We start from the raw sequence: 19,818 nt of genomic DNA, 5'->3' as shown, positions 1-19,818 counted from the left end.
TATATATAAAATTTATTTATTTTGCGGTATCAGGGATCAAACTCAGGACCCTGTGCTTGTGAGGCAGGCGCAGTGCCACTGAGCTAAATCCCTGGCCCGCTTTTTTATTTTTTATTTTGAGATAGTGTCTCACTAAATTGCCAGGCTGAGCTTGAATTTTTAATCCTGCCTCATCCAGTGTGCTCAGATTACACGTGTGTGCCACCCTGCCTGGCCCTGATATATTATTTTTGTTAATTTGTACATTTACCAGTAATACAGGCTTCCCTTCTCTTTTTTAAAAGTTAGAAAGTTACAAATCAAGGCTTCTTTGGTGCTGTTTCTCTCCCCTTCCCCTAGGTAACTGTGGATGGCTATCCTTTATCAGATACTTTGAAATATATTTACTTCAGTGACTGTAGGAATTACACTATCGTTTTAGTTTTTTGTTTTATTAATTTCTTGTCTGTTGAGGCATTTTATTTGTATGTATGTTTTACATCCCTAGAAAAAGAATCCCAGGATTTTCTCTCCCGTGTGTTTTCATCTCTTTTCTTCATGGTCCATGGTGCCAGCTGAGGTTGTCAGTACAGTGAAACCAAACTGACAGGTTGGGAGCAGATTATTCTGTCATTTTTCTGAGGCTTTCAGCTGCACACCAAACCTGGGGCTGATCACTCTGCACTTGTGTAACCTTCCTGTGAGGCTCCCAACAATCTTTCCCGCCCTGTGATCGTTAGTGATTTCTAATCCACTGATGTCGCTGTGCTTCACCATCACAGTTAGAAAGAAACCAGATGACCCCTTTGGAGCAGGCCTCAGAAGAACCTGGCCTCTCCCTGTTTTCAGCCTTGCTGGTGCTCTTGAGACCATCAGCCATGTGCTCGCTTCGGCAGCACCCATACTAAAATTGAGACCATCACCCAGGACATTCATGTGCACAATTACCACGGCATAAAAACATGGTGGAAAGCAACAACAAAAAGATGGTGGAAAGAGTTAGGTTTTTTAAAAAATAAGAATGTGTAATCTACATATTATTATGCAGTTTGATTTTTCATGCTGTATGGTATTCTTTTTGATGATTATATTATATTATTTTTAATGCATTCCGCTGTTGATAGACATTTAGGTTATTTACAGTTTTAAAAAAAAATTTTAAGTTTATTGGTACAGTGTAGGTGTACAGTACAGTTACATTCATCATCGGCGTCTTGTACCTTTATAGAACATATCTTGGTTCTTGTTTTTTCCTCATTCCTCCTGCCCCCTCCACCTTCCCTATTTTCAAAGACTTTGTTTCTATGTTCTTCCTTTTCTCATACTTTTCTTTTCCCTTCTTACCTTTCCCCTACTCCTCCCACTTACCCTACTCCTTTAGACCTTTTCTTCCTATTACACATTATCAATTATACATTTTGATCCTTATTTACACTTTCAGATTTTCACACCAGAGAAACTATTCGGTATTTACCCATGTGTGTCCTATTAATTTCGCTTATAGTTTTTCACTGTTAGGAACAAGACTGTGTGGAATTGTCTTATTTGTGGACTTCCTGTAAACATGTGAGTGTTTTCTTAGAAACTAGGGTATGTGTCTTCTTCTGTGCTTTTTTTTTTTTTGAGACGGGGTCTCGCTATGCAGTTCAGGCTGGCCTCAAACTCAATATGTAGCCCAACTCACAGCAGTCCTCCTGCTTCAGCCTCCCGAGTGTCGTGCGTCACCACGCCCGGCTTGTGTGTGTCTTTCAGAGAGGTGGAACTCTGAGGTTGGTAGATGATTAAGTGGAAGCGCAGGCGGGGGAGCGATTGGCCCAGGAGAGAGCATGAGAGGTGGGAACTCCAGAGCCCGGAATTAGCATTGCCCCTCAGCTTCCTCACAGAGTCACATGTGTGTCTAATCACTCTCTGTCTCCCTGTCCAGATCTCCACGTATATCACAGTGCCCCCGTCCCCACTGATCCAGACCCTGGTGCAGGGGAACATCCTGGTGAGCGACGATGTGCTTATGTCTGCCATGTCGGCCTTCACATCCCTGGACCAGCCCATGCCCCCGGCCCCGCCCCCCGTGCAGGTAAGGAGGCCCCAGGCTTCACCAGTCTTTCTGTGTTCTTTCTCTGGCAGTGCTGGGGATCAGATTGAGGACCTTGCGCATGCTTAGCACAACTCCAAGGGTCTCACTTATAGGCATGCGCAGTGAGTCCAACAGACCCAGGATCTCGGAGAAAAAGGGGACTTGACTGCAGCTCTCCTGTGCTGAGGGTGACTGTGAGCCTTGCCCTTGGCCAGTCCTGCTGCAGTGAGGAAGCTGCCACTAAACATTTCACAGCCATAGTCTGGCTATTTTGACTTCTGTTTTTATTCTTAATGAAGGTATCCCATGTCCATTAGACAATATATAGTGGCTCCTTGAGGATTTTCTAATACATATAGGCAGCCAGCCACCATGACGAAAATCCTAGACTCCCGGAGGGGAGGAGGAGCTCACCATCAAGCACACTCTTGGTACAGAGTCGAGTGAGCTGGCACAGAGTGCTCAGTGCCCCTGGTGGGTGAAACAGCCTTATTAACCAAGGGAATGTTCCAAAGCCAAGTTTTCAGATGCCAATCAAGAGCCAGTCCTACAGACAAGCCCTTCTTGTGATGACAACTTTAGGCCTCCTCTGTTAACCCTTCTGTGCACTAGCTGGGCCAGTTTTGCTTATGTTCGTAGAGAAGCTGACACCCTCAGAATTCTCCTGTGACTGTTTCCCTACTGCTCTTAGCCCTGTCCTCTGAGCTGCCCTAGGAGTAGCTGTCCTATCCATGTGCTGGCTAAAGCAGAAGTCCTTCCCTGCTGATGAGTAAGACAGCTGAGAGCCAGAGACCCTAATGTTTTGATTTTCTCTTGTGATTTCAGAGCAGCCTGAACATGCATTCAGTGCCCAACTACCTCACCCAGCCTCCGCCGCTCTCCACCTCCCCAGCCTCCTCCCCCTCCCCCTCAGAGCCTGGGGCCCACCAGGCGCCCCAACCCTGGTGGGAATGGCGTGGTGGAAGTGTACAGTGCCAGTGTGCCCCTGGCTGGGAGTGGAACGGTGGAGATCCAGGCACTGGGGATGCAGCCCTACCCACCCCTGGAGGTGAGTGGCACTGTGCAGGGGTGGCAGCAGTATGCGAGGCACTGTGCTGGGGAAACCATGGGGAGCAAAACCAGATGCACCCCCAGACCTTGTGGAGCATGCTGCATCGTGGGAAAGAAGAACCATAATCAAAACATTGCAACTACAGATGCACAGTGCAAATCACAGGAATGTGGGACGCTGTGGAGGTTGTAGCAGAAATACAAGCTGCCCTCAGGTGAAAGTCAGAACTCCCAGGGAATTCCTGCTTTTGGGAGAGGTCCTCCATTATCAGCATAGCCATCTCTAACATGGTTTAACAAGTAAAGTGTATCAGTTAGCTGTTTCTATGTAAGGACTGTTCACAAGACCTCAGTGGTATATAACAAAGAGTTTATCATTCACATGCTGTGCTGGTTGGCTAGGCACCTCTGCTGATCTTGGCTGGACTCTCCCATGTGTCTAGAGGTCAGCTGGCTGTCAGCTGCTCTAAGGTGCCTGGGCTCAGACAGGTGGGGTGCCTCAGCTCTGCTCCACATAGCCCTTGTCCAGCATGTTTTCATGGCCATGATGTCCGTGCCAAAATACACGCGGAAGTGCTTGAGGCTGCTTGAGGCTTGTAAGTGGTGCAGTGTCATTTTTATTGACCAACACAGGTCACAAGGTCAGCCTGCATTCAGTGGGTAGGGAATAGATGCCATTTGTTTTTTTGTTTCTTTGTTTTACAGTACTGGGGATCTAACCTAGGATCTTGAGTGCGCAAGGCAAGTGCTCTACCCCTGACCCATAGACTCTTTTTCTTTTCTTTTCTTTTTTTGGTACCGGGGATCGAACTCGGGACCTTGCGCTTACAAGGCAGGAGCAGTGCCACTGAGCTAAATCCCTGGCCCCTATACCCTCTTTTCTTAATGTGAAGAGCTGTAAAATCACATTGCAGAGCCAGGCATGGTGGCACATGCCTGTAATCCCAGCACTCGGGAGACTGAGGCAGGAGGATCACTGTGAGTTCGAGACCAGCCTGGGCTACATAGTGAATTCCAGGTCAGTCTCAACTACATAGTGAGACCCTGTCTCAAAAAACAAAAACAAACAAACAAACAAAAAAACAAAACAAAAAAACAAAAATCACACTGCCGAGGTGCAGATAACAGAGAGGGACGAAGACTTTGGGCCATTCCACGGCAATGCACCATACTAATTCCCTGCTGACCAGCTGAGCCACAGGCAGTCTACTCTGAGTTCATGGAGTCCATGGGACTTTCCAGACACCAGTGTTGATGGTTATGACAGATGCAGCCTGCCTGCATGTGAGGTCACAGGGCCCCAGACTCTCCCTGGAACTCAGCCACACAGGTGCATGTATGTGAAGAGAGCCCAGACAAGGGGGAACTCCTGCCACCAGGTGTGTGACATTGTGACAGCCCGCAAGGAGATCTGCCCTGGCCTGGAAGACTAGAACAAGCTTCTCTGAGGACTACCGCAAAAAAAAAAAAAAGTTCTGTAAGAAATAAATGGAAACAAAGCTTTTGCAAATAGGGAGAGGTCGGAGAGGTTGAAGGAAGCACAGGAGAATGGGCAAAAAAGAAGCAAGATGCATCATGTAAAGGTACAAGTTCCCAGTGATGAATGTAACTATTGTGTACCTAAAATATACCAATAAAAGAATTTAAGAGAAAAAAAACAGTTGCTAAGAGCATGATGGTGGTCTGGTATAGGGAGAGACCAGCAGAGGGACAGCTGCTGCTGTTTGTTCTCTAGGCAGATGACAGTGCTCTTAGAGGGCACAGTCAGGAGTGTATTTGGCTTTGCAGGCTTTGCACCTAGCTAAGTCCTCAGCCTGTGGCCCACCTCTCGTCCAGCTCTAGTAAGTTTTTATTTTGGTACCAGGGATGGAATGCAGGACTTTGCACTTTCGGGGCAGGTGGTGGCACCACTGCTAAATCCCCAGCTCCCAGTAGATACTTTTGCTTTTTTTTTTTTGACAGGGCAGTCTTAACTTTATTTAGATTCTTAATTAAAATGTTTTGCAGTAAAAAGCAGAACTTGCAAGGGGAGCGGCTTTCCATACTTTTCCCGCCCTGCGACCTACAAATGGAAGGAAAATTTGCAGTCTTGGAGGTTAAGGTCTCCCAAGTTGGGAGAATGACCAACAGGAGGCAAGGATAAGGCTCATACTTAAGGAAAAATTCTGAAGAGCTTCAGTTTCACCCCACTGAAGTCTTGTTTCACAGCTGTTGGTCAGTCAAATCTAGCCGATCAGGAATAAATTTAATTTTGCTACTTCAGTAAATGGCAACAGAACTCCAGGCCAAAACTTGGGCCTAGTAGTAGGTGCCAACATAGCGGCTTCCCAAATCACCAGGTTTTAAAACAGTTCCTCTACCCCTGTTACCACTCAGTGGAGGACCAGGCTTCATCTCTCAGAGCAGTTCATCGGGGACACTTCATTTACGTTTCTTCTCCTGTGTCATGGTGAACCGAGTCTGGGAGTTTCTGGCTGTAGTACGACGCCCAGGCACGCACTCGGATTCCAGTACCAACACCAGGCATATGACGGAGATAGCAGAGAGGCCAAAGAGGAAGCGGTAGGCCTTGCCGTGGCGGTGGCATTGCTGTTCCATAGGAAGCATCTCCATGCTGCCGTAAATGAGAGGAGCGTTGGAAAGGGCGCCCTGCTGACGATGGAGAGCACCAGGTAGCTAATGTTGCAGGGGAAGGAGAGAAGACCCAAGAGAGAGGGCACAATGCTCAGCAGATATGGGTTCTCCCACTGATAAGGCATGGCCACCTGACTGTGTGACAAGAGCCTCAGATGTCCCATACTCATCTTGGCAACCAGCAGCAGCCATATGACCAGATCCACATAGATCAGCTTCTTAATTGCACACCTGAGGGTCACACTCATTTGGTAGTGCATGACAGTGTTCTCCTGGTGCTGAAAGTCACTGCCATTGATGCCGGCTGCTCACGCATGGGCCTGCTCGAGACACCACTGTGCTTGACCGGAGCCCTGGAGCCCTCACTCCAACCAGCTGCCCTAACACAGCCGGGAGAACTCCACTGCTTTTTTTTTTTTTTTTTGCGGAAATCCTCCTTCCTCAGCCTCCCATGTGCTGGGATTACAGGTGTGCACAACCACGCCCTGCACCCAGCAGTAGGTATCAGTTTCTTCTCCTTTAATGTGGGAACTCCTGTCATCCCAGCACTCTTGGAGGCTGAAGCGGGAGAACTGCAAGTATGAGCCCAGCATGGGCTGGGGGTGTAGTTCGTTGTGAAGACCCTGGGTTCAGTTCCCAGTACTATAAAGAGAGAGAGAGAAAGCGAGAGGGAGCTCCCTTGCCAGAGATGTTGAGGACAGGCCGGGGATTTAGCTCAGAAAAAGAAAAGAAGAAAAAACATGTTAAGGGAGATGAGCCTAACCCACTTGCAGCCACCTACTTACTCAGGAGTGCCTCAGATAATGAGTGCATTCATTCATGTGGCAATTATTTCTTTTTTAAAAATTTAATTTACGGTTCGCTTTTGATATATATTGGTCACATTCATCATAGGGAATTTTTTTGGCATTAGCAGGGATTGAACTCAGCACCTTATACTTTTGAGTCAGGCGTGGTGCCACTGAGCTAAATCTCTGGCCCAACAGCATAGGGAATTTGTACCTGTTCCTGATAGATCTTGATTCTTCTTCTTTCCCCATTCACTTCTCCTCCCTTCAACCCTTCTTCCCCTCATTTTCCCCCGTTAAGTTTACTGGTACATTTAAAGCAAACAATAGTTACATTTATTATTGGGATCTTGTACCTTTACATGATATCCCCTCCTTATTTATAAAAGCTTTGTTTCCATTTTTCCTTTTATTCTTTTCCCTTCCTTTTCTTCTCCTTCCCCCTGTTTTGTTCTTCCCATTTGAACGTTTTCTTCCTACTTTCCAATATCTGTCTTCCACTTTGCTCTTTATTTACCCTTTGGATATCTCACAGAAGAGAATTCGATATTTAAACATGTGTCCAATTTATTTTACTTAAAAGTATGGTTTCAAGCCAGGCGTGATGGTGCAAGTCTTTAATTCCAGCACTCAGGAGGCTGAGACAGGAGGATCGCTGTGAGTTCAAGACCAGCCTGGGCTACATAGTGGGTTCCAGGTCAGTCTCAACTACATAGTGAGACCCTGTCTCAAAAAAAACAACAAAAAAAAAAAAGTGTGGTTTCAAGGTACATCCATTTACCTAAAAATATCCTTCATATCTCACGTTTATCCTTTATGGCAGAGTAGTACTCCATTGTATACAAAAACCACATTTTCTTTATCCATTCATCTGTTGATGGGCACATGGGCTGTTTCCAAGATTTAGCTATTACAAAGTGTGCTGCTATAAACATGAGTATGCAGATATCACTGTGGTATGATGCTTTTAACTCTTTTGAGAAGGTACCAAGAAGGGAAATAGCTGGGTCAAATGAAACCTCTAGTTTTAGTTTTTCTAAATAAATTTTATTTTATTTTATCCCTTTCCCCCACTCAAGTCCTATGTAAAGAAGCTTTGTTTCCATGTTTTCCTTCTGCTTTCACTTTTTTTCTTGTCCCTCCCTTCCTTTCTCCCTCCCTTCCCCCTTGTTCCCCTTCCCATTTGAACACTTTCTTCTTATTTCCCGACATCCATTGTATATTTCAGTCCTTATTTCCACTTTTGGTTTCTCACAATGCAGTATTTAACTACGTGTCTGACGTATCTCACTTAAGAGTATGGTATCAGTGTGTATCCGTTTAGCTATAAAGGTCTGAAGTTCATCCTTTTTATGGCAGAGCAGTGCTCTGTTGTATAAAAAAAACACGTCTTTATCCACTCGTCCACCTATAGGCATCCGGGCTGTTCCTAAGATGTAGCTATTATAAACTGTGCTGCTGTAAACATGGGTGTGCCTGTGTCACTGTGCTATGGTTCTTTCATTCTTCCAGGAAGATACCACAAAGGTATAGCTGGGTGAAGTGGAACCTCTAGTTTTAGTTGTTTGAGGACTCTCCATACTGATTTCCATATTGGTTGCACTAATGAAGGAGAAGGGCTCCTTTTTCCCCATAGCCCTGCCAGCGTTTGTTATTGATTGATTTCTTGATAATAGCCATTCTTTCCGGATGGAAATCTCACTTTTGTTTTAATTTGCATTTCTCCGATGACCATTGACATTAAACATTTTTTCATGTATTCATTTGCTATTTGAACTTCCTCAACTGAGAAGTGTCTGTTCATTTCAGATGCCTATTTTTGGACTGGGTCTTTAAATTTGGGCAGTCTACTTTTTTTGAGTTCTTGTTTTGTTTTGGTACTGGGGATCGAACTTGGGTCCTTGCGCTTGCGAGGCCGGGGGCGGAACCACTGAGCTAAATCCGCAGCCCATTTTTTGAGTTCTTTATATATTCTAGATGTTCTTTGAGGAATAGCTGGTAAAATTTGTTTCCTATTCTGTGTGTTGTCTCTTTATTCTGTTGCTGATTTCTTTTGTTGTGCGATGTGACAAATATTTCCTGAGTGCTGTGTTGGTCAGGGATTGATCAGGAAAACAGAAACCATGCTAGGTATTTCCGGGGGAGGGATTTAGTGCAGGAAGTTGGGTGCTTATGGAGCTGAGGGAAGGGCTAGGGGGACAAAAGCTAAGCTACGGTTTGTGAGTGGCCCTGATTTTTAGGTCCACTCTGTAGCTTAGCACAGAGGTAAAGACTGGGACTGCAGTGGATGCTGAAACTGCCCTGCGGCCCACAACTGACCACCCGTCTGCCACACCACAGCTTGTGACTTGCAAACCCCCTCTGTGTCCCAGTACTGCTGCTAGAGGAGGAGCCTTCTACTCCCCTCTGCATCTCCATCTCACAGCAGCTTCTCCTGGACAGGGCCTGTCAGGGTAAACCACGTGGGCGAGGGAATGGGTTGCGAGCTTCCCACCCCAGCGTTCCGGGGTGAGCACAAAAGGGTGAGGGAATGACGCCAGGGGCTGGCAGACAGGCTCCAGAGTGAGCACGTATGGGTGCCACACCAGCTGCCAGCTGAGTGCTGCTGTACATTCATTCATTCAGCAAACATTTACTGAGTGCCCACTCTGCCAAAAACTGCTGTCAGCCTGGGTAAAATAAAGTAGTGAGCAGAAGCGGCAAAAGCTCCCTGCCCTCATGGAATTAAGCAGATAAGAGACAAGATAACTGGGTAAGATATGTTGTTCTGGATGCTGATAAGTATAAGCAGGAGCTTAGGAAGTGGAGTTTGGGACAGGATGACCCAGGGAGCCCTGTGAAGGGGAAATCCTTGAGCTCTGCACACAGGGGACCCCTGTCCTTCTCTAAGCTTAGGCTTGCTTAGGTTTGAGTGCCTCAGAATTCTGCCTGTGCTTTCTTGCGGCATCAGGTTGCCTCCCAGTTGCATGACGCCTGCTGCGGCAGCATCTGGGGGTGTCAGTGAGGAGGGGGAATAGCTATGAGGCCCAGGCTGTGCTGGGAAACCACTGCTAATAGCAGTGTGAGCAGCACTAAGCACCTGTGTGTTTATTGAGTGTGTACTGAGTGTCACCCACTGTGCTAGGCTGTGTATGCATCACTTCATTTAGTCCGCAACAACCTCGCAAGAGTGATTAGCCCCATTTTACAGGGATGGAAACAGACAGAGAAATCGAAACTCAAGGTCACTGGGGTGCTAAAGGATAGGGTCTGTATTTGAGGCCTAGGCAGCTGGCTTCATGAAGCTCAAAGGAGTCCTGACCATTGCTGGGGTGATGGAGCCAGGGAGAGAGGGAAGGGTGGAGACATAGGGGCAGTGACCCAGATCAGGGCCACAGTGAGAGTCCCCGGCTGCAGCCAGGCCTCTTTTCCTCACAGTGCTGTCCTTCCAGGTGCCCAGCCAGTGTGTGGAGGCCCCTGTGTACCCCACGCCCCCCGTGTACAGCCCCGGCAAGCAGGGATTCAAACCGAAAGGACCAAACCCTGCTGCCCCTCTCTCCAGTGCCACTGCGGGCACGGTGGGCACCTTTGAACCCCCACCGACGCTGAAGACCCGACGGGCTAAAGGAGCCGGTGGACTCCCGGAAGGTGAGCCCCCAGCCTGTGTCTTGGGCTTTCTTCCCAGATACCATGAGTAGCTCAGATGTGTCTTGCCCTGCCTGGGCACGGCTGTGAACTTCCTGGTATGAACTGTGGGACCACAGGTGCAGGGTTACGGTGGCTGGCATTTTTTGTTGGAATTATTCTAGCCACAGGCTGCTTGGTTTCACGTTTTCCTTTTAGGATAGTTAAGTTTGGTTGCACGTAATGTAAAAATCTAAAATAGAAGTCATTTCAAAATGATAAAATGTTGTTTTCGCCATAGAATGGGGCAGCCTGGGAATCATGTGGCATGTTCGCGGGGCCCCCGTGTTTCTTCTGTCCTTCTGTTCCTCTCGTCCCAGAGCGTGGCTTCATTTAACATTTCACCTCTTCATCTGGGGTGGCTGCTGGAGCTCCAGTCTTCAGTTTTTATGTATTCCAGGCAGTAAAAGGGAGAAAGGAAGGGTAAAAGGGTACCTCCCGGCTTCCGTAAGTTCCCTCAGTTCTGTGTGAGACTTTTGTTGACTTCTCATTGGTGAGAACTTAGTCAGATGGCCGTACCAAAGAAAGGCAATGCCTGTTTCTGCCAGCAACATTGACGTTCCCCCTGTTTAGGGGATCTGTGTGGAAGGAAGGACAGGGCAAGTAGCAGAGTCCGCCACCCTTTTGGAACCGCAGAGTATGGGCTGGGGGGCAGTGTTGGAAGCAGGCGTGAATGGAGACAGGAGTAATAGAGAACTTGACTGCAAAGTCAGCCATTTCCTCCTTTCTTTCCTTCCACAAATATGCGTGGCCGTCTCTGTGCCAGGCTCTATGTCAGCCTTCTCGGTCTTCTGCCCTCAATTACCCGCAGTCTAATAAGAGAGGCAGAATTGCTCTAGGAAGGAGATTAGCAGGTCGCTGGGATGGGGAGGCTGGAAGACACTGCTGCCTGTCCATGTGCAGAGAAGGAAGCAGCCTTGTGAGTATCCAAGGGACCAGTACTCCGCGCAAGGGTACCAGCAGGTGCAGAGGCCCTGAGGTGGGAGCAGGCTTGAGCTCTGCAGCTGGACGGAGACGGAGGGTTTGATGAGGCTGGCAGGGCTCAGAGGTCACAGTGCTATAGCCATAGCCAGATTGCATCCTGGGGCAAAGGGGAACTCTTGAGGTTCCTGCTGCTTTCCCAACCGTCTCATGTCCTGGGCTTTCCTCCTGAGCCCTGTGAGGAGCTCAGCAGTGGTTCTTGCTCTGCCTCTGTGTGGATTGGGGCTGCGGTGGCTGGAGGCAGCCCTTGCTGCCCTCAGATGGGACCCAGCCTCACGGTCTCCTCCCTTTTTGTGTCTCAGTTGCAGGGAAGCCAAAGGCTCAGAAGCTCAAGTGCTCCTACTGTGACAAGTCTTTCACAAAGAACTTTGACCTGCAGCAGCACATCCGGAGGTCAGCGGGACACAGGGCCTGGGGGCAGGTGGCTGTCCAGGGTGACAGCTGAGCCTGTCTATCCTTTCATGGTGTTTGGGCCTACAGCCCTAGTCATGGTGGTTTTCCCTCTCATTTTGCAGGGCCAATGGAGGGGGCCTGCCCCCTGTGATCAACTGGGTGTGGGGATGAACTGACCTAGAGGAGTCTTACAGACATGCGAGGCTGCCTGGCCAGGTGCCAGGCTCTGCCAGGGTGCGATAGGTGCTCCTGGCTCACTCAGCACAAGCCATGACGCCTCCTGTCTCAGGAATGGGCAAGGAGGCTGGATGTAGTGGTGCACTGTAATCCCAGCACTGGGGAGGCTGAGGCAGGACATCTCTGTGAATTTGAGACAACATAGTGGCTATGTAGTGAGTTCAAGGCCAGCCTGAACTACACAGTGAGATCTAGTCTCAAAAAAACAAAACAGAGCCAGGCGTGGTGGCTCACGCCTGTAATCCCAGCACTTGGGAGGCTGAGGCAGGAGGATCACTGTGAATTCGAGACCAGCCTGGGCTACACAGCCTTTTATTTTATTTTTTGGTACCGGAGATCAAATTCGGGTCCCTACACTTGCAAGGCAGGCGGTGGAACCACTGAGCTAAATCCCTGGGCCTCAGCCCTTTATTTTTTGAGACAGCATCTCACTGAGTTGCTAAGTTGCCTAGACTGGGCTCAGACTCTTGATCCTCCTGCCTCAGCCTCCCAGAGTGCTGGGATTACAGATGTGCACCACTGCACCTGACTTCTTATCTCTTGAGAAAGAGGTAGAGAGAGAGTGAATATGAGTGTGCGTGCATATGTGTGTGTGAGATTCCAGCCGTGTTAGGAGGCAGACTCTGATTAGACCAGGACTTTTCTTCCTCAGCACGGATGACATTTCAGATTCCAGTCACATCATTCTTTGCTGTAGGGACCATCTGTGCTTTTGTGCCTTGTAGAATGTTTAAGCACATCCCTGACACCTAACCATTAGATAGCAGTAACACTCTACCCTACAGCTGTTGCAGCTGAAAATGTCTCCAGATGTTGTCAGGTGGCCCCTAAAGGCACATTTAAATTCAGTTGAGAGTCACTGGTCTCCACCATTGCTGGCCGGTGACTGAGCAGTAATGGAGATGCCTGGATAGACGCTGTCCCTTGTGGCAGGTGCTAACTTTTAAGTTCTAAAAAAAAGCAAGTTGAAGCTGGTTAATGGAGATGCCTGGATAGACGCTGTCCCTTGTGGCAGCTGCTAAGTTCTAAGTTCTAAAAAAAGCAAGTTGAAGCTGGAGATGGTGGCCCCCACCTGGGAGGCTGAGGCCAGGAGAGTGCAGGTTTGAGCCCAACCTGAGAAACTTAGCAACTTAGTGAGACCCATCTCAAAATAAAAAAATAAAAAGGGCTAGAAATTGCCAGGTGTGGTGATGCATCCCTGTAATCCTAGCACTCAGAATGCTGAGGCAGGAGGATCACTGTGATCCTGGGCTACAAAGCCCAGCCTGAGTTGTAAAGCAAGACCTTATGTAGCTCAGTGAAGGCCCTGGGTTCGAAAAAAAAAAAAAGTGGGTGGAAGCCAGTCCTGGGTGATCCTGGTTACTTAGGAGGCTAAGGCTGGAGGATCGCAAATTGGAGGCCAGCCTGGGCGACTTAGTAACACCATGTTTAAACAAAGATTTAAAGAAAAATATAGAGTGGTACAAGTTCTGTGCTGTGGCAGGTAGGGTGTTGAAGTCCCTACCTGAGTGGGCTCACAGCAGTGAGGACAGGGTGTACCTCACAGAGGACGTGGACTCCAGGGACGGTTGATTCCGCTCAGTGTCGTGGCCTGCCTGACTCAGCACGAGGATGTGTTGCCATGGTGTCAGATGGCAGCCAGCAGCTTCCGGAAGTTCCCTCTGGGCATCCTGGCTGTTCACGCTCACTTGCTGACCAGCCCTGTCTCCCACAGCCACACTGGGGAGAAGCCCTTCCAGTGCATCGCGTGTGGCCGCGCCTTCGCACAGAAGTCCAACGTCAAGAAACACATGCAGACACACAAGGTGTGGCCTCCAGGGCGCAGTGGCAGCACTGTTTCTCGCAACTCTGTGACGGTACAGGTCATGGCCTTGAACCCCAGCAGACAAGAGGATGAAGAAAACACAGGTGGGTAGAAGTAGGAAAGCTGCCATCCCCACACCTCTCTTCTGCAGCTTCCTAGGTTCTGTTGCTAGCACAGTGATCTCAGGCAACTTCTGTGCTCCCTCTGGGCTGAAATCTACTTTATCTTTAAAATGGGACATGGAATGTGATATTATTTTCATATGTACCGGTAGCAGACATCGCTAATTAAATACTTATGTGTGTGTGTGTGTGTGTGTGTGTGTGTGTGTATGTGTGTGTATGGCTTCATCCCCAGCTCTTTCTAATATTTTTTATCTTGAGACAGAGTCTTACAAAGTCATTAAGTTGCTCACTTTGAGCTCAAACTTGTGATCTTCCTGTCTCAGCCTCCCATAGTATTGGCATACAGGCAAGCACCACCACATCCAGTATTTTTGTGGGCTTTTTTCTGGTGCTGACCCTGGGTTTCACCTTAGAATCTATTTTTAATATATTGCTCCATGTGGTTACTGTGGTTGCTCAGGACCAGAGTCCTGTCCGAGCTCTGTGGCATTTGCTCTCCAGGGCACTTTGTACTCTGTGGGATGCTTGTTTGTCTGAGCCTGAGCCTGTTCCTCAGCGAAGGGTCCTATCCTTGCTGTGGGTCAGTGCTGCTCCAGCACTGTTCTTGTGGGCTTAAACCCAGTGCTGCTGAGAGAATTCTAACATGAGCACCACATATAATTTCACAGTTTCTACACTCAACAGTCTTTCTTCAGTTTTAATTTTTTTATTAATCCATGTGTGTAGTACACAATGATTACATTCCTCTCAGCGAGTTGGTTCATGTACAGTGGTGCCTCGGTTCATGAATGCTTTTACTTGTGAACAGTTTAGTTTGCAAACAGAAGCGTTTGGCAGAATTTTGTTTTTTTCTGTTTTTTTTTTTTTTGGTACCAGGGATGGAACTCAGGTCCTTGTGCTTGCGAGGCAGGCGCTGGAACCACTGAGCTAAATCCCTGGCCCCAGAATTTTGTTTTTGTTTGCAAGCTCTCCATTGGATGATGAATGTGATTGTGGCCATCTTTCCCATGTGAACACAAATGTGACCATTTCCCGAAATCGTGGAACAAATGAAGTTGGTGAACCAAGGCACCACTGTGCATAACACATCTTAATTTCTTTCTCATTCTCTTACCCTCCCTTCCTTTCCCCTCCCTCTATTTCTGTCTCCTTCTCTTGTAAAAAGATCTATCTTTCCATTTCCTGTTACCTATTTTTTATTTTGCTCAGCTACCCAGAGGTTGAGGCAGGAAGATCTCAAGTTGGAAGCCACCCTGGGCAACTTACCGACGCCCTGTCTCAAAAATTAAAAGTAAAAAGGGGTGAGGGATTGTAACTCCGTGATAGAGCACTTTCCTAGCCTGCATGAGGCCATGAGTTCAACCCCTAGCACCAACACCAAAAAAAAATTTTTTTTAAATCATATATTTTATTTAACCTAATCTATTAATGTTACCAATTTGACATGTAATATAAAGAAATTGTTGCATTTTTGTTGTTGTTGTTGTTTATTTCTGTTTTTTGCAACACTGGGGATTAGATCCAGTGCCTTACGTGTGCTAGGCAAGCACTTGACCAATGAGCTACACTCCCAGCCATATTGAGATATTTTATTTGCTCTTTATAACCAGATTTATAATCTAGTGTGTGTTTATACTGACAGCACACATGGGTCTGGACTGGCCCATGCCAGGTGTGACTCATGGGGGATGGTGTGGCGCCCGAGCCAGAGCCCTTGCACGCAGTCCCACTTGTGTGGCCGCGCGTGTGCCCTCTGTCAGTGCTTCCAGTTGGAAGTAGCTATGTCCTCAGAGTCTTGTGCGCTCCCTGGAGGAGGACTGCTCTTCCCGTTGCTTTGGCAACACCTGCGGGGGCCAGTACCAAAGCTTCAACCATTTATCAGACATGATGGAGGCTCTTAGGAGCCTGGCTGTGGGCCTAGAGACAAGTCAGAGGTCCCTGACAGGAGAGTGTGGGAGGGACAGCGAAGCCAGGGGCTCCACTTAGAACCAGGGTCTGGGAGCATCATGAGGGGAGCAAGGCGTGGAAAGAGGTTCGCAGTGTCCAAGGGAAGGGCAGGGAGGCGGCCGGAGCACCAGCTGTGGCCGTGTGGCAGGGCAGCGTCTAGGCAGTTAGCATCTGCGTTGGATGGGAGCGGGTGCCCAGAGCACAGTGCTTGCCACCAAAGCACATAGTAGGCGGGGGAGCACAGAGGAGCGCAGTAGGCATCCTGTGACTCCCTGCCTGACTCTTCCTCGGCCTTCTCCCTAGGGCTGGGCCAGACCCTGGCAGGTGCGCCACAGCCCCAGGCTTTGCCCACAGCAGGTGAGGACGAAGGAGACAAGATGGAGCCCAAGCAGGTGGTACTCATTGACAGCTCCTACCTGTGCCAGTTCTGCCCCAACAAGTTCAGCACCTACTTCCAGCTCAAGTCCCATATGACCCAGCATAAGAATGAGCAGGTAAGTGAGCAGAGGGCAGCAAGAGCCACAGTCACCCCTCATGAGCCTTGACTGTGCAGGCTGTGTGTGTGTGTGTGTGTGTTACTGGAAATTGAATCCAGCACCTTTGCACTGAGCTTTATCCCTAGTACCTTTTAAACTTATTTTTGAGTTAGGGTTTTGCTGAGCCATTAAGTTACCCAAGTTGAGCTCAAACTTATGATCCTCCTGTCTCAGCCTCCCAGGCCTGCACCACCACTGGCTTGTGTGGTCTTGAATGCTGCCTACAAAGGGACAGGAGTCAGCCCCTCAAGATTTTTCCCACAGCTCTTATCCTTAGTGGTTAACGGAGTTAAATTGGGTGATCCTGGGGACAAATCACAGAAGCCTTTGACTCAAGCTGATGTAAAGAGTTGAGAAGTTTGTCATCTCACAGAGCACAAGGCCTGGATAGGGCAGCTCCAGGTCTGAGACCGTCAGGTGACTCAGCCCAGTATCCAGACTTGGGTGTCTTTCCAGCGCTGGTTACCACCATGATAAGGCAGGGCTGTGTCCCCCACTGTGGCTCATCCTGTGGTCCTGGGAGGGTGGTCACTCTTCCTCGGGAGCAGTGCAGACATAGAATCACTCATGAGCAGTGGAAACCTTTTCAGGAGTAAGGACACCTTTCCTAGAACTGTTCTCTAGATCTCCCAGGTCAGGGGCAGTACATGTGCTCTTTTACTCAGTGTGTGTTATCCTGCAGACAATGGAGCACTGACTTCCTAGTTCGGGTTTTATTTCTCTCATATGAAAAGACGTTCATAAGTAGGCAATGTTGGGCTCGTTAGTGGGTCCATATGTAATGATGGACAGGCTTCTAGCTTCCTCTCTGCTCTCCTTAGCTTGTGACATTCATCCTCAGGGTCGCTGAGCAGAGACTATGTCTCCGTCATATCTACATCAGGACAAATGCAACAACTGGGGGAGTTCTCCTAGGAGACGTTTGCATCTCTGTTCTGGGAGCGGTGCTCCCTGGAACTACTGCCTCCTGTTGGTGAGAAGGGAGTCACATGGCTGGCACTAGATGTAGGATTAGGGGACTAAATGTTTTAATTAGGTGTTTTGCCACCCTGAGCAAATCAGGGTTTACTTTGTTAGGAAGAAAGAGTGTGTGACATTGTGTAGGAACCCAAGGAATATGTGCTACTAGTCAAAGTAAAATTTCCAAAATGTGAAAGACATAATTCTTATATACAAATGAGACTCTAAACATGAATCAGAATTTTCCTTAAAATCATTAATGAAAGAATTGGAAGGATTACAAAACCAGTTCAAAAAGGATATGAAAGGCAGATGTGGTGGTGCACACTTGTGATCCCAGCCCTCTGGAAGGTGAGGGAGGAGGATAGTGTGTTGCTGTCTAGCATGACCCTGTCTCAATAAAATAAAATAAAACAAAATAAAATAATTAAATAAAATTAAAAAGATCCCCTAAGTCAGATTGCTAAATTAGATACAAATCTGGTTCATGTTCTATGGGGCAACAACACCTTGACCTTTGAGGTTACCTTCTCTCCTTGACAAAAATCATTATAGTGGATCAGATTTTTACAAGTTAACATTTCACTTGAGAGCCTGGGTCCTGAATTAATAGTAAATTCTCAAAACTATCCCCATTCTCCAGAGAGCGAGAGGACCCTGGGCAGGCCTGTTCGATCACAGTCCTCAAAGTGAAGTCCCCAGACCAACAGTGTGAGCATCGCCTGAGTATTCCTGGTCAGGAGTCCATATATTCAGACTGCCACACTGCCGAGTCAGATACCTGGGGGTGGTACCCAGCAGTCTGGGATTCTTAAGTCTGCTCAGGTTTGCGTGCCCTGAGCAAACTACTCCAGCGGGACATTGAAAGGACACAGTCATCCCTTCACTGTATTTCCAGGTCTTAGATGATCTCCCTTCTCTCTTCTGTCTTTTTCGACAGTCTTGCTATGTAGTTCAGGCTGGCCTTGAATTCATGATGTAGCCCAGGCCGGCCTCAGACTTGCAGTGGTCCTGCTGCATCAACCCCCAAGTATCTGGATTTTTCTGTGTGCACCCAGGCTACACAGAGAGAAAACAACCCTCTAATCAAAATGAAATTGGCGCTCCAGAATTCAGGGACAGGGAAAAGAGGTCAGGGCATTCTCTGGCAGTGCTTAAAGTCAGTGGTAGCAGACAGGGGCAGTGGTGGCAGTGGCCCTTCTCCTTTCCTCACCTGCCCAGCGTCTCCCCGCAGGTGTACAAGTGCGTGGTCAAGAGCTGTGCCCAGACCTTTCCCAAGCTCGACACATTTCTGGAGCACATCAAGAGCCACCAGGAGGAGCTGAGTTATCGCTGTCACCTCTGCGGCAAGGACTTCCCCTCGCTGTACGACCTGGGTGTGCACCAGTACTCCCACAGCTGGCTGCCGCAACACAGCCCCAAGAAGGACAGTGCTGTCTACAAGTACGTGCCACCCCCATCCGCCTGGGTGCATGGGCTAGCAGGCAGGGCTTGGAGTCACTGTGGCCTCACTGACCACTCAGGAAAAGTGAGACACTTCCACAGGGGAAACTGAGGCTCCAGGCTAGGGTCCAGCCTGGCAGAGTGGCTCCTGGTATGGGCACAGGTGAGGAAAACATGCTGGCTCTCCTTGCATCATTCTCTCTCTCTCTTTGTTTTTTTTTTTTTTGTTTTTGAGACAGGGTCTCACTATGTAGTTGACACTGACCTGGAACTCACTGTGTAGCCCAGGCTGGTCTTGAACTCACAGTGATCCTCCTTCCTCAGCCTCCCAAGTGCTGGGATTACACGCGTGCGCCACCACGCCCAGCTGCATTATTCTTCTCTGTCTTAGTTACTTTTCTTTTATTGCTGAGACAAAATACCTGACACCCAAAGTTAAGGAGGAAAAGTTTATTTAGTTCACAGTTTGTAGAGATTTTAGTCCATAATCAGCTGGCTCCAAGACAAGGCGGCATGGCAAAGGGGCTCTGCAGAGGAGAAATAGTTCATGGCAGGCAGCAAGCAAAAGGCAGCAAGGCACAAGCAAATGACAAGCCCTGACCATAGCTCTTTCTGTCCCTTCTGTCTTAACCAGCCTTCTCGCCCTTAGGGAGGGTAGCACTCACACCCTTCAGCCTAGCATCATACTGTGAATCGATCTTAGCATCATGTCCTTGATCCAAGCAGCACAAACCCTAGATCCAGCCACCTCTAAAAAGTCCACTCTTCCAGGTGTGATGGCGCACACCTGTAATCCCAGCCCTTGTGAGGCTGAGGCAGGAGGATCACTGTGAGTTTGAGGCTAGCCTAGGCTATGCAGTGAGTCAAGGCCAGCCTAGACTACATAGTGAGACCCTGTCTCAAAACAAAACAAAACAAAACAAACAGAAAGCTCCACTGTGACTGCAGGAGGCTTTGGGGGATATCTAGATACAAGCCATCATATTCTCCTTGGCAGACATTTGCCATAGGGGGAAAAAAAAAAACCTTTAAAAGGGAAACCAGTATCCTCATTTGTAATGGAAAGGAAAAAATGTTTTGTTTTGTTTTTCTAGACTAAAAAATTATGAATATATAGCTGGGCTTGATGGCACGTGCTTGTAATCCTAGCATTCTGGGAGGCTGAGGCAGGAACATTAAAAGACTGAGTCCAGTCTAGACAACT

General features: G+C 48.2%; 1 protein-coding gene and 1 pseudogene across 1 annotated transcript in view; one reads left to right on the top strand and one right to left on the bottom strand.

The window, feature by feature from the left end:
• The window catches only part of Znf341 (zinc finger protein 341), a 48,641-nt gene that overhangs the window by 11,577 nt on the left and 17,246 nt on the right, over positions 1 to 19,818 (top strand). Inside the window, 8 exon segments of the mRNA XM_010628387.1 lie at positions 1,904 to 2,053; positions 2,879 to 2,928; positions 2,930 to 3,101; positions 9,957 to 10,152; positions 11,472 to 11,562; positions 13,514 to 13,707; positions 15,979 to 16,169; positions 18,406 to 18,614. Of these exon segments, the coding sequence (XP_010626689.1) occupies positions 1,904 to 2,053; positions 2,879 to 2,928; positions 2,930 to 3,101; positions 9,957 to 10,152; positions 11,472 to 11,562; positions 13,514 to 13,707; positions 15,979 to 16,169; positions 18,406 to 18,614 (1,253 nt within the window).
• Positions 5,525 to 8,159, bottom strand: LOC117287220 (annotated as a pseudogene).

Source organism: Fukomys damarensis, unplaced genomic scaffold (assembly GCF_012274545.1).
Source record: "Fukomys damarensis isolate Sample0158 unplaced genomic scaffold, DMR_v1.0_HiC HiC_scaffold_22, whole genome shotgun sequence".
NCBI classification, from domain to species: domain Eukaryota; kingdom Metazoa; phylum Chordata; class Mammalia; order Rodentia; family Bathyergidae; genus Fukomys; species Fukomys damarensis.
The sequence above is the reverse complement of the archived record's forward strand: the minus strand, read 5'-3'. Positions and strand labels throughout refer to the sequence as shown.